Source organism: Crotalus tigris, unplaced genomic scaffold (genome assembly GCF_016545835.1).
Source record: "Crotalus tigris isolate CLP2741 ecotype Arizona unplaced genomic scaffold, ASM1654583v1 scf7180000017989.1554031673:749699, whole genome shotgun sequence".
NCBI lineage: Eukaryota > Metazoa > Chordata > Lepidosauria > Squamata > Viperidae > Crotalus > Crotalus tigris.
In genome coordinates, this window is record NW_024096759.1 from 52675 (window position 1) to 67340 (window position 14666).

General features: G+C 42.1%; 1 protein-coding gene across 2 annotated transcripts; it reads right to left on the minus strand.

Annotated features, from left to right (window-relative positions):
* Positions 1 to 788: 788 nt before the first annotated feature.
* On the minus strand, positions 789 to 14459 carry LST1 (leukocyte specific transcript 1). Of its 2 annotated transcripts, none has more exons than XM_039346335.1 (5): positions 14022 to 14459; positions 12276 to 12333; positions 6122 to 6229; positions 3317 to 3387; positions 789 to 1427 (listed from the first exon to the last, which is right to left on the minus strand). In XM_039346335.1, exons 2-5 carry the CDS (start codon positions 12307 to 12309, stop codon positions 1164 to 1166), a joined length of 477 nt encoding a protein of 158 aa, XP_039202269.1. In that variant the 5' UTR covers positions 12310 to 12333; positions 14022 to 14459; the 3' UTR covers positions 789 to 1163. The 2 variants fall into 2 exon arrangements, with proteins under 2 accessions (XP_039202269.1, XP_039202270.1); XM_039346336.1 differs by having other exon boundaries at positions 3365 to 3387; positions 14022 to 14429.
* Positions 14460 to 14666: the final 207 nt, after the last annotated feature.

Here is a 14666-nt window from a genome sequence, read left to right on the forward strand (position 1 = left end):
CTTTATAGAGAAAAATCCAGACCTGAAATAAGAAGGAATTTCCTGACCCCAAGAGACATTAACCAATAGAACAGCCTGTCTTCCGGCATCATGGAGGTTCCATCAGGCTTTAAATTGGACAATTATTTGTCTGAGATGCTATTACGTTTCTTCCCACGGGCAAATGGTTGGGTTATTATTATTTATGAGACTTATATACCGCTTTAAGTGCAAGCACTCTCTAAGCGGTGTACATCAGTAAGCAATGTATATATATATTACATTGCCCCCAACAATCTGGGTCCTCATTTTACCTACCTCGGAAGGATGGAAGGCTGAGTCAACCTTGAGCCGGTGAGATTTGAACCACTGACCTGCTGAACACAGTCAGCTAAAGTGGCCTGCAGTACTGCTCTCTAACTGCTGCGCCACCTCGGCTCTTAGAAGCTTTTCATGGTCCTTTCTAGCATCACGATTGTATGACTCTATGATTCTACGTGTTGTGAGAAAATATCCCAGTTCTTCACTTCTTGTACTCCCTGCAAACACCCCAAACATTTGTAAACCATGGCCGGAGACCAGAAGGAGGGAACCTCCAGAAGATGTATGAATATATACTAAAAGTGCCTAAACAACACAGATAGTCCTCAACTTATGACCACAACTGACCACCCAAAATTTCTGTTGCTAAGCAAGGAAGCTGTTAAGCGAGTTTTGCCCCATTTTATGACTTTTCTCGCCACGGTTGTTAAGCGAATCCCTGCAGTTGTTAAATTAGTAACAGGGCTGTTAAGTGAATCTGACTTCCCCGTTGACTTTGCTCGTCAGAAGTTCACAAAAGGTGATCATAATGACCCCCGGGACACTGCAAAGGTCGTAAATAGGAGTCAGTGGCCAAGCATTTGAATTTCAATCATGTGACCATGGAGATGCGGCAATGGTTGTACATGTGAAAGAGGGTGATAAGTCACTTTTCCCCATGCCATCAAAGTTACAATGGCATGGGTAAAAGTGACTTATCACCCTCTTTGAACTTAACTTCAAACTGCCACTGAACAAACTGTTGTAAGTCGAGGACTACCTGTATAGCTGTAGAATTGGGCTTCTCAAGAAGGAAAATGTTAGCACAAGAGCCTTGCCATCCATTTGGAACACCCAAAGCTTCTGTCCCTTGGCCGACTCCCTTATTCCAAGTCACATGAAGCTGATTCAGCTTCTACAAAAACCTGGTCATCCCTCACCCCATCCTCTACCCCACTGTCCTCTTTTTGCTGGTGACTGCCAAAATCTTCCTCGCTGGGATCTTCTTTCAGCACAGCCACTGTAGCGTAGTCACTGTTCTGAGCATCCAGGTTGGCTCCCCCATCACACTGACCTCTGCCGAAGGCCGGGAGGTTTTGTAATTCGGCATAATGCAAATCGGCTTCGCAGGTGTTTTCTGACGCATTCTGGGGAATGGGGAAAGGATGGAGAGACAGTTTGGTGCTAGCTAGAAAATCATTGCAGTTGAGTAAATCAGTTTGTGAATTTCTCTTCTGCTCCATGCAGAGGCTCTCCAAAGGGATGCCTGAAAATTCAAAATGGCAAGCCAGGCTGTACGATTGAAGCGCTACCTCTCTCTCTCTCTCTTTTTTTAATCTGCATCTCCACTCATATAAAATGAGGTGGGGCTTTGATCACAGAATCAAAGAAGGAACATCTTGTCTTCTGGAGTTGTGGGTGCCCCATCACTGGAGGCATTTGAAATGGGACAACTATTTGCCTGAAATGGTCTAGGGTTGCCTGTTTGAGCAGGGGGTTGGACTAGAAGACCTCCAAGGTCCCTTCCAGCTCTGCTACTCTGTTCATTTTGGCTGCCAATTTGACTTTTCTGAGCCACCCACCCCTTGGTTGATGCTCCTGCTGTCATGTTCCCTTTCTTCCCTCAGTATAAACTCTTTGAACAAGGAGAACTCCAACTTCCAAATTTGCTCCACTCCCACTGCTGGCTGAACTCCTTTCTCCTGGTTAAACCCAAGCTGTTGATGCAAAGACCTCCACTCTTCTTTCCTTCAGCCCTTTTCAGATTCTGGCCTTCTTTGTCCCCCAATCCCATGGCCTTCTTTTCACCTTATGTACCTCTCACTGAAATGGCCCAGGTCCATCTCTACCATTTGGCTAACTGAGATGGTGGCTGGTGTATCCATGACCTGTGGCGGCACAGTGGTTAGAATAGAGTATTGCAGGCTAACTCTGCCCACAACCAGGAGTTCAATCCTGACTGGCTCAAGGTTGATTCAGCCTTCCAGCTTTCAAGATCAGTAACATGAGTATCCATATTGTTGGGGGCAATATGCCAACATTGGAAACTACCCAGAAAGTTCTGTAAAGCACTATGGGCTGGCATATGTCTAAATACTATTGCTAGTGCTAGTGCTATCTGTGGGGACAATAAAAACAGCCTCCATTTATTCATTTTCTTCTGTTGGAGGACAGAATTATCTCTGCACTTCTGAAGGGTCTTTCTTCCAAGTCTGCTGAAAGATGCTGTCCCCTCACACCAATGTTTTAATATGTTTGGTACATGAATAAGAGGGACACCATCTTATCTTTCACAACCCCAACTAAATGTTTGGGAGAACTCAACCTACAGATAATTCCTGGTAGCTTTTGGAGGCCCTCAAAGAGTTGGATGTTCCCTTGAGCAGAAGAATGTTGACATTCTCAGTGTGGATTTGTGTGAGATCTTGAGCAGGGTGGGGAAGATTATCCAATTCCTGCAAAGTGTCATGCACTTCATTTAATTTTTTAAAAAAACACATTTTTTTCATCCACCGCAATATGCAACTTTCTGCTTGGAAATATTTTTGATTTTCCTTTGGATCAAAGGAATCTGTTGCAGTTAGGTTTAAATCTCCCTTCTTTTTATTGCTGCAACAGAAAACCTGTGGGATTGGCTTGGCTGAGGGCCAATGCTTAAAGCAGGGGTCTTCAAACTTGGCCCTTTTATGACTTGTGGATTTCAACTCCCAGAATTCCTCAGCCAGGCATGCTTAAAATCACCCTGTGAGTTTTTGCAACTGAAAGTCAAATTTAATCTGGGACTTCAGGCATCTGCATCCATTAACCAGCCCAAGGTGCAGAACAGGAAGAACAGAAACCCTTAGGTGATGCCAAAACTGGGGCAAAATCCAACCTTAGATTTTCCTCAAAGTTCCCCCGTTTTCATCATCACCAGCTTCATCAACATTAAATTTATACACCACCCCACACTGACAGGGATAAGGAGCATTCTTCAAATTTTTCATTAACTTTAGAGAAGTGGGATGCCAAAAAGTTTTCAAAATCTTTCAGATACCACACTTCCTCTTCTGCCCATCTGGCTCTTAAATCCCTCTAAACGTACCAGTGACATTCTTCGCTTCTTCACTGCAAAGACAAAAAGGTGGTGGAAAAAAAAACAGTATTACTCTGATTAGAATTCGGGTGTCTTTCAGCTACGGATAGCAAAGCTGTTGTGTTATCAAAGGTTATCAGAAGACCCAGTTATTTACATGTATAGGTGAGAAATTTTAGATTAGTTGAGTGCAATCTGCCACACCTACTATTTTTGCTTTGGAAATGCATTTCTAACCCCAATTAGCTTCATCAGGAATATACTGAAGGTTTTTTTTTTTAAAAAAAAAATAGATATTGAAGTGACTTCCAGCTATTATGAAAAGCAGTTGCCTTCGAATCTAGAGGAATATTAACTTGCCTTCTTTTATACAGTTTTAAATATATTAAAATATAACTTCCGCAATATAATTTTCCGCCATGACTTATTACATCTACTTCCAATTATCAGCAATACAGGTAGTCCTCAAGTTACGGCTGCAACTGAACCCAAAACTTCTGATGCTAAGTGAGATAGTAATTTTTGCACCATTTTTCAACCTTTCTTGTCACAGTTGTTAAGCGAATCACTGCAATCGTTATGTTAGCAACATGGTTGTAAAGTGAATCTGACTTCCCCATTGACTTCGCTTATCAGAAGGTCATAAAAGGGGATCACATGACTCCAGTGCATGAAACTGTCATAAATATGAGTCAGTTGCCAAGCATCTGAATTTTGAATCACTTGACCATGGAGATGCTGCATTAGTCATAAAAATGGTCGTAAGTCACTTTTTTCAGTGCCATTGTAACTTTGAATGGTCACTGAATGAATCAAGGACTACCTGTATACCTCCTTTTGGGATACGTCAATCACAGATAAAAGAGGCAGGATGTGCAGATTTTTAAGTGGGACAAACGGATGCAAGCAGATTCTACTTCATGTGAGGATCTGGGCTATGACAGACTTTTGTGAATCCTGGCATTTTTCAGGATAAAATATCAACAGATTTCCTTTACATTGTCTAGACCAGTGATGGCGAACCTTTTAGAGACCGAGTGCCCAAAAACTGGCCCTGCCCCCACTCCAACCCCCTACCCCACCCCCACTCTGTCCCCCCATCCCCTGCCCTGCCTGCCCACTCACTGCCTCCAAGGCCCACCGCAGATCACCCAGGCAGCCCAGCAGCACTATGGCGACCACACCCTCTGCCCATGCCCTGCAGCATCAACTGCATGATGGGGTATGAGGGCAGAGTCTTGTCTACGCTGCCTGGCTGCCATGTCCTTGGCTGCGCTGCTCCGTGTGGGCCACGCTCAGGGGTGATTCTCCTTAAGGGGGGTTGCTGGAGAGGAGGGGTGAGGCAAGGCTGGGGCAACGGCACGTGTGCCCACAGAGAGGGCTCCAAGTGCCGCCTCTGGCACCCTTGCTTCGCCACCACTGGTCTAGACTCAGTGTTTCTCAACTTTGGCAACTAATTCTGAGAGTTGAAGTCCACAGATCTTAATTTTGCCAAGGTTGAGAAACACTGGCACAGAATCATAAAATTTGAATGAACCATCTAGATCAAGAGGTGGGAGTGATGGGTCCTTTATGACTTGTGGACTTCAACTCCCAGAATTCCTGAGCCAGCATAGTTGGCCCAGGAATTCTGAGAGTTGAAGTCCACAAGTCATAAAAGGGCCATTGTTCCTCACCCCTGATTTACGGGTGTCCAGTCTTTTGGCTTGCTTGGGCCTCATCAAGTGAAGAGGAATTGCCTTAGGTTACATATAAAATACTGTATATAATGTAGTCAATGGATATAAATAACAAACTTCCTTTATTTTTAAATATTTTTATTATATCTTAAGGGGCCGCATTACTAGCTGTACAGAGCTGCATGCAGCCCATGGGCCATGGATTGGACATGCCTAATCTAAATCACCAAGCCCGATTGAGTGCAGTTCAGATGTTGAGAATGAGAATTTGTAATCCTTTCGTGTTTTCCAATCATTTTTCACATTTTTTTTTCTTATTAAAAATCTTTCAGGAGAGAATGACACATTTATCTCAATGGTGCTAGAAATCTTTTTATCTGGTGCACATCAGTTTTCTGATTCCAAAGTATCCTGATGAAAGAAAACTGTTCCAGTTTGGGCTATTATTTTTTTCACGGAGGGCTCCATGAAAAAAACCCTGGTTCCATTTTTATTTTATTTTTTTTAGAAAAACTTAAAAAAGGGGGTTCAGGACAGAAAAAGAACAAGAGAGGTCTCGTTGTGGTCACTGATCAGTGAAAAAAACAAGTGTTCTGCATTTTAAAAGATTTTATCCCTAATCTGGTCATATTTAAAGAGTTCCCCCCCCCCAATAAAAGAGAAATCTTGGACTGTGCTGAGATGGACAAATTAACAAAAGAGATAAAAGAAAAGGAAGGCACAGAGTACTATCTAACATGGAACAAGTGGTATGACTGGTGGGAGACTAGAAATAATAGAGGAGAATAAATATGGAAAGGTCAAAAGTGAAAATATGTGTATAATAATGTATAATAATAATAATATGAATTATTCTTAGTAAGAAGTAGAGTATGAAGGAAGAAAAATGTAAACAAGAAACAATGGGGCAATAAGGACAAATATTCTAAAGAAGAATAAGGAGGAGAAATGTAAATAATAGAAGATTAACGTTACGTAATCGCTGTTAAAAAAAGGGGAGGAGTATATAATGTGTATGTATGTGTGTTATGTTTTGTTTTGTTTTGGTTGGTTGGTTTAAAAATTATATATATAAAGAGATACTCACCTCTTTTACAGACCCGGCAAAGACATATGGAGAGGACCACAATTGCCAGCAGCATCAAGAAGACAACCACAGCTGCTACAAGCATTGCCCAGTCAGGAATATAACATCCTACAAGTAGATTCACAGGAAAGATGTCAATGAGCAATTTGGTTCGTTTGTCTCCATCGCTATATCTATTGTAACCCATTCATTCATTCATTCACTTTATATGACTGCCCAAATTGAAAGAAAAGCTCTGGGCGACTTATAATTTAAAAATGAAATTAAATTAAATGTTACGTTATGCTTTGCTTTTCTATCTCCTTGTGACATAAAATAAGAACAAAATTTTGGCCGAGCTAACAAATTATTCATTCAGAGGTCTCGCGTTCTATATGGGCTCATCCCAGGGTCTGAGCCCATTTTGGGGGCAAGAGTCAGATTATTCAGGTCTTGTGAAAGAAGAGAAGGTTTAGGCCCTTTGAATTTCAGGAGAATGATGCAAGAGAGCAGGTATGCCCTTTGGGTTCTGCTGGGTGGTTTTGTTTCATCAAAGGAATCCAAAACTCAAGTTAGTCCTTGATTTTCAACAGTTCATTCAGGGACCATTCAAAGTTACTTATGACCATTTTTCACACTTGCAATTATTGGATAGATAAGATAACCTTGGTTGTCATTTTTTTTTTTACTATGGGCACATTGGCACACATTAAAAATGAAATTTAGTTGCTTGCTCTCAAAGTGTATACATACATAACACAATTTTAAACATACTATAATAATAATGATAATAAAAACTGCATCCAAGAAATTAAAAGACGCTTGCTCCTGGGGAGGAAAGCTATGGCAAATCTAGACAGCATATTAAAAAGCAGAGACATCACCCTGCCAACAAAAGTATGTAAAGTCAAGGCCATGATTTTCCCACTTGCAATTTATGGCTGTGAAAGTTGGACCATAAGAAAGACTGAGCGACAAAGAATTGAGGCCTTTGAACTATGGTGCTGGAGAAGATTCCTGTGAGTCCCCTGGACTGCAAGGCGATCAAACCGGTCAGTCCTAGGGGAGATCAATCCTGTTGCCCTTTAGAAGGCCAGATCCTGAAGTTGAAACTCAAATACTTTGGCCACCTAATGAGAAGGAAGGACTCACTGGAGAAGAGCCTGATGCTGGGAAAGATTGAGGGCAATAGAAGAAGGGGACGACAGAGAATGAGATGGCTGGATGGAGTCACTGAAGCAGTAGGTGTGAACTTAAATGGACTCCAGAAGATGGTAGAGGACAGGAAGGCCTGGAGGAACATTGTCCATGGGGTCGCGACGGGTCGGACACGACTTCGCAACTAACAACAATGTTGGAAGGGACCTTGGAGGTCATCTAGTCCAAACCCCATACCATTTCTGACAAATGGCTGTCCAGTCTCTTCTTTAAAACTTCCAGTGTTGGAGAATTCACAGCTTCTGGAGGCAGGTTGTTCCACTGATTAATTGTTCTAATGGTCAGGAAGTTTCTCCTTAGTTCTAGTTTGTTTCTCTCCTTGATTAGTCTCCATCCACTGCTTCTTGTCCTGCCTTCAGGAGTTTTGGAGAATAGCTTGGCTCTCTCTTCTTTGTAGCAACCCCTGAGATATTGGAACACTGCTATCATGTCCCCCCTCATCCTTCTCTATACAACATATATATAAACCTACACCCTTACATATAAATAACATATAAATATTCAGTGCTTTTTTGTAAGAAAAAAGGTGCTAGAACTCAGCCCCCCTCCCAGCAGGCCATTCCTTGATCGGCAACCTTTCACTCCCCTCCCGAGCCGGACTGCCATACTAAGGTGGATGGGGTAGGTCTGGTCCCCCTCTGCCATTTTGGAGCCGGGGGAGTGACGGTGAACGGCTCCGCTGCTACTCTGCGCCGCTGGAGGGGCTTTCTTTAAGCTTCGTCCCGCAGATTACCTGCCCAGACACAGTCGCCACCTCCTTCTCCTCCACCAACTCTTCCGTGTCTTGCGCCATGACTGAGCCGCACAAGCCTCTCCCACTGCCTCCCTCCGCCAGTCCTTTGTCACCTGTCTCACGGAGAACGGAGAACACAGCACAGGGATGCAGAGCAGAGAACAGCACTTGCTTGCTGACCTGCATTGCCCCACATCTCCCTTCTCCCTTCTGGAAATGGCAGCCCCGTTTCCTGCCGCTTCTCCTCCCGGCGCAGTTCCTCCCTCTTCCCAAAAGCATTTCTTTGCTAACCTGCTTTCCAGCTCCGGCATGGTTCTCTTCTGCTGCATGGAAACGGAGTTTGTGGGACTAAAAAAAGTTCAGTCAGACTTTCCAACTCCATGTGAGATTTTTTTTCCCCCCACAAGAAGTTGGAAGGTCTGACTGAACTTTTTTTAGTCCCACAAACTCCGTTGAAAAAAGGTGCCAGAACGCCGTTCCGTGTGTTCTATGACAAAAAAAGCCCTGTAAATATTCATCCCTGTCCATCTTGAATACATAACGGAAAGAAGATCATCCTCATGCAGCATCCCCATGGTCACATGATCAATATTTGGGCAATATTTGACAATTGGTTCTTATTTATGATGGTTGCAGTGTCCCGGGGTTGTATGATCTCCTCTTGCAACCTTCTGACAAGTAAAGCCAATGGGGAGGCCAGATTCACTTAACAACCGTGTTGCTAACTTAACAACTGTAGTAATTCACTTAGTCATAAGTGAATGTCAATTAAGTCAAAGTCATAAAATGGGGCAAAACTCACTTAACAACTGTCTTGCTTAACAACAGACATTTTGGGCTCAAGTGTGATTGTAAGTTGAGGATATCTATACTTGGACTATGATAGCTATTCTAAATATAACCCAGATTCACATCATCTTATGTTTCACACCATAGATAGACAATCTCTTGTGATGTGCCCAAAATGTAGCCTATATAGAGAATTTCCTAAAATTCACTATCGAATTATAAAATGTATGTATACACTTTGAGAGCAACTAAATTTCATTTTTAATGTGTGCCATTGACAATAAAGGTTGTCTGTCTGTCTATCTACCGTACTTTCCAGCGTATAAGACGACTTTCGTAAGCGTTAAAATTGGCGCTGAAGTCGGGGGTCGTCTTATACGCCGAGTCGTCTTATACGCTGGAAATAACGGTAGTTTCCGGTGTATAAGATGACTTTCTAGGCATGCAACTCGGCGCCAAAGTCGGGGGTCATCTTATACGCCGGGTCACCTTATACGCCAGAATATGCGGTATCTATCTATCTATCATGTTAATATGACTAAAGGGTGAATATTTTTAAATACTAGGGCTGTGCTATAAATTGAGGCTTTGTTTTTGTTGTGGTCAACTTTTGGCAATCTCTCCAACAGCACATTCTGGGTGCTATCCTGAGTCTTTGGGTTCCAAAAAGCCTGCCAGGTTTGAAATAATCTTTCATGGAGAATAATTCTGAACACCACACAACTCAAATATATATCCAAATTGCTCTCATTTAATGTTTCAGTCATTGCATTAATTCAGTTTAATAAATTAGGCAAATAAATACCTTAATCATTTAATTATGACATTATTGTAGCTTTCATGTCAATATTAACATTATTCCCTTCATATGTATATGAAATTAGAACCTTGATGCCAATTAAATCAAATGTGTAGAGTTTAATGTTCTGATTCCTTTGTAGAACCTCTAGCAGATGTCAGTTCTTTTATTTTTTTTCCCAAGCAGCCCTTACACATTTATCTATAAATATGTCAAGCAACCACAAAGGCATTCTTGACTTAGTCTGTGCCCACTATTGAACTGTTTACTAAATTTATCTCACACATGACTTCCTTTTACCATATACCAGCCTTACCATACCCAGTAAGCAAATCCCAACTCTGTATTTCCATAATTTTACATTTGTGAAACTTTCCATAAGTCAAAGCTCTTCATATTATTATTTTCTCTCAAGAAATGTACAGTGAACTTCCTTTTTCACAAGCATCCATTTCTGAGGGCACTTCTCAAATTTTGGTCATGGTGACCTCTATACTCTTTCAATCAGAATTCTGCCAAGGAGTTTCCCAAGCAAGGCATGCTGGGAAATAATCCGCTTTTTTTGGTACCCATTCTTGCTTCCGTTTCTTAGGGAAGAGGGAACAACATTCTTCCAATAGTTTTAGGCACAAGGACAGTCTTCACACTCCCATTCCACAAGTAGCACAGCCTTTGCACAAGCAAACCACTTCCGTATTTTAACATTTCTCCAGTTACGCCAGCCCCTCTTGCTACAACAGTGGTTCTCAACCTGTGGGTCGGGACCCCATTTGGGGTCGAATGACCATTTCACGGGGGTCGCCAAACAAGGCTGTCCGCCATTTTTTTCTCCTTTTCTTTGGCCATGCCCCTGGCACCCGGTGATATATAAGTGGTTGGGAGATCACCACAACATGGGGAACTGTATTATGGGGTCGCGGCATTAGAAAGGTTAAGAACCACTGTGCTACAACATTACAATTTTACTGCATTCTCCCAGCCATCATACTTTCAGATGTAGTTGCTATCCTTTTCTAGGTGTACATATCAATAGATTTATGCTTAAGTCACTTATTTGAAAGCAGAGATGGGGAACAATGGCCCTTTTACAACCTGTGGACTTCAACTCCCAGAATTCCTGAGCCAGCCATGCTGGCTCAGGAATTCTGGAAGTTGAAGTTCACACGCCTTAAAGGGGCCATAGTTCCCCAGCTTTGCTTGAAAGCAGGAGATAATTTTTCTCTGTAGATGCTCACCAGACAAATAACCATTTTCATCATTGTTGGGTATTGGTCCATTCATTTTTTATGCTCTCTCTCTCATAATATCCTTCTCTAGCTATTTATTTCCCACAGATCTCACTCATTCAGAATATTGCACGTCTGCCACAAACTCATCTCTGTTTCTTTCATGATCACTGTGCATTGAATTGTAATATCCAATTACTATCAATCTATTAATTCTTGTTTCCACATGCACCCACCACAATCTAGATTACATCAATACATATTTCCTGGCACACATTTTAGCCATTTTGTTCATCCTTAAACCTAAATCAGGGGTTTTCAAACATGGCAACTTTAAGACTTGTGGACTTCAATTCCCAGAAATCATTAGTCAGCCTTCCTCACATGGCTAGTTGATGAATTCTGGGAATTGAAGTCCACAAATGCTAGGCTGCATTAACAGAGGGATAGAATCAAGATCAGATGAAGTGTTGATACCACTTTACAATGCCTTGGTAAGGCCACACTTGGAATACTGCATCCAGTTTTGGTCGCCAGGGTGTAAAAAAGATGTTGAGACTCTAGAAAGAGTACAGAGAAGAGCAACTAAAATGATCAGGGGACTGGAGGCTAAAACATATAAGGAACGGTTGCTGGAATTGGGTATGTCTAGTTTAATGAAGAGAAGGACGAGGGGGGACATGATAGCAATGTTCCAATATCTCAAGGGCTGCCACAAAGAAGAGGGAGTCAAGCTATTCTCCAAAGCACCTGAAGGCAGGACAAGAAGCAACAGATGAAACTAACCAAAGACAGAAGCAACCTAGAACTAAGGAGAAATTTCCTGACAGTCAAAACAATGAATCAGTGGAACAATCTGCCTCCAGAAGCTGTGAATGCTCCAACACTGGAAGACTTTAAGAAGAGATTGGACAGCCATTGTCTGAAATGGTATAGGGTTTCCTGCCTGAGCAGGAGGTTGGACTACATGACCTCCAAGGTCCCTTCCATCTTTATTATTATTGTTGTTGATGATGATGTTGTTGTTATTATCATCATCATCATCATGTTTCGTGAAACATTTCCTGATAATGTTAAGGACAAAGCTGATCAATTTTGGCCACTATACTATAACCATGATCATGCTATTCTGTGCAAGCTCAGTCTCTAATCTAGAGGCTACCTTGCCACCACCTACAACTATTATGTTCAGTGGGTTATCATACTCAAGATGTGTCTCCAAAATTCTGATCTCCAAGATGACTTGCCAAGGAATTGTGGTCGAGCACCTTGGCTTAATCTTGATTTCAACTTCCAATTAAGTCATCATTTGTAATCTCCCAAAGGCCATCCTCAGTTCTAGAACATGGATTCCTCTTCTGAAGAAGTTAGATTTCACAACACAAAAGATATAAGCAAAACAGCACTTACCATACAGACATCTTCCACCAAAAATTGAATTCATTGCCAGTGTTATAGGGGAAGGCTTCTGAGAAACAAACAAAAGAGGACAAATGTCAGAAGAAGACTTATGGAAGTGAGGAAGGCTCAGAAGGAACCATAAAGTGCAAATGATAACATGTGGGTCGCAACATCACCCTGCATAGTTTATAACTATGATTATGGTTAGTTGCACAGTTAGATATGTAAACAGGGTTTGGCATTTTTATCCACCTGTCGAGTCCTTCCCAACAACCCAGAATAGACAAATGTTGTTTGATGGTGTTTATAGTATGTTGCAGGATTTCAGCTGTTCCAGCTGCCTTTTGCAGTTGAGTAACAGAGATTGTCAATGCTGATAGTGTTCAAGTGGTACTCCAGTTGTTTTGGCATTGCACCCAAAGCACCAATTAAATGTTTTATACCACAAAGGTATAAAGGATAACAGAGTTGGAAGAGACCCTGGAGGTCTTCTAGTCCAACCCCCTGCTCAGGCAGGAGACCTGTACTATTTCAGAGTACTTAGGTAACATGGGCAGTGTAGACTTTAATAAATAAATAAATTTATATTGATACTATCTTTGTTTTCTTTTGTCACAGTTGTTCTATTTCTATATGCGGGGGGGGGGGGGTTGGGGTTGTCTGTGTGATTTTTCTCCAGTTCTTCCTCTTCTATTATGCTGGGTTTTTAAAATGATTATTATTATTTCACCAACTACAAAAAGCTGGGGCTGATGTCAACACATTTCATCATTTTTTTTTTCCTTCATCGAAATGTGTGCCAGATGCCAATGGATGGACAAATCAGTTTAGGGAAACCTCTCTCCTGTTAGGGATCTCAGTGAAGAATCCAAGAAGTTTCACTTACAACAAAACACACAGTTCTCTGTTTGGAGGTAAAGCACATACGCGGTATTTTAAAAGCTTTAAAGAATTTAAGCAGTAGTGTTACTACAGCAGGCATGTAGGGTCTGCTAGAGTAACACAATCCCCAGAATGGCAACATGCAGGGTCCTCTCCACAAGCTCTAATTTACCACATGTAAGAGACGCAACCACATTGCAACCAGTGTTCCATTCCTCATAAGAGCAAATTCTACCAGTTCTACATCCCTGGTTTCACATACTCTCCGTAAACACAAAAGCCATGTACTGTATCTCCTCATTTGAGAAACCACTTTGGTGTAAGTCAGTGGTTCTCAACCTTTCTAATGCCGCGACCCCATAATACAGTTTCCCATGTTGTGGTGACCCCCAACCACTTATACATCACCGGGTGCCAGGGGCATGGCCAAAGAAAAGGGGGAAAAAATGGCGGACAGCCTTGTTTGGCGACCCCCGTGAAATGGTCGTTCGACCCCAAATGAGGTCCCGACCCACAGGTTGAGAACCACTGGTGTAAGTGGTAAAGGCACCAGATTAGGAATCTGGAGACCATAAGTTCTAGTCCCACTTTAGGCATAAAGCCGGTTGGGTGACCTTTGGTCAGTCCCTCTCTTTCAATCCTAGAAAGGAGGCAGTAGTAAACCACTTCTGAAATCTTGCCAAGAAAACTGCAGGGACTTCTCTAGGCAATTGCCAAGAGTCAACACTGACTCAAAGACACACACAATCACACCTCCCCGTTCACCAAATCTTTCCACCATTTGCCATCATCTGATCTTACTTCTAGCTCCTTCTCGGTTGTTGTCCCACTTGAACTCCGTCAACTTCTAGAACTTCTTTAGACCTTTCTTACCTTCTTCCCCTTATCCCACCGAATCTCCTCTGTGAGTTTTGGGTTCTTTCACCATTCCAGACACTCGAGCGTCTACCTTCAACGGTCCGCCTTCTTTGGGATCTGAGGCATTTCTGCTTCTGGCAGATGAAAGAAAATAAAAAGCTTGCTGAAACTTCTGCTTCCACCAGGAAATACAGACCTACCACACAAACTAGAAGTAGACGAGCAGATGTTTCCACTCAGCCACAAGACTGAACTAAATAGGCCTGAATATGTGTCTTCCTCAAGGAGGGGAAGTTGCAGATTTCATTTTCATAGGTAAAACTTGGCCCCATTCCACTGCATGTTTAACCAGGTCAGTAGAAGGAAGTGATGTAAAGGTATTATGAAACGTCAAGAAGGGGATCTAATGGTCAAGTCAATCAACTTCCAGCAGGTTAGATTTAGCCCCCACCCCAGAAGGAAAACCTAATTCTACTCACCCAGCCATGCCTCTTTAGTTCTCCCAAAAAGCAGAACTGGAAAGAAAGAACAAGGGAAAAACAAACTTCTGCATTATATAATTGTCATTTTTTTAAAAAAAATTATTAAAGTTTTAACATGGTAAAAAATGAGTACAGCTAATCCTCAACTTACAACAGTTCATTTAGTGACCATTCAAAG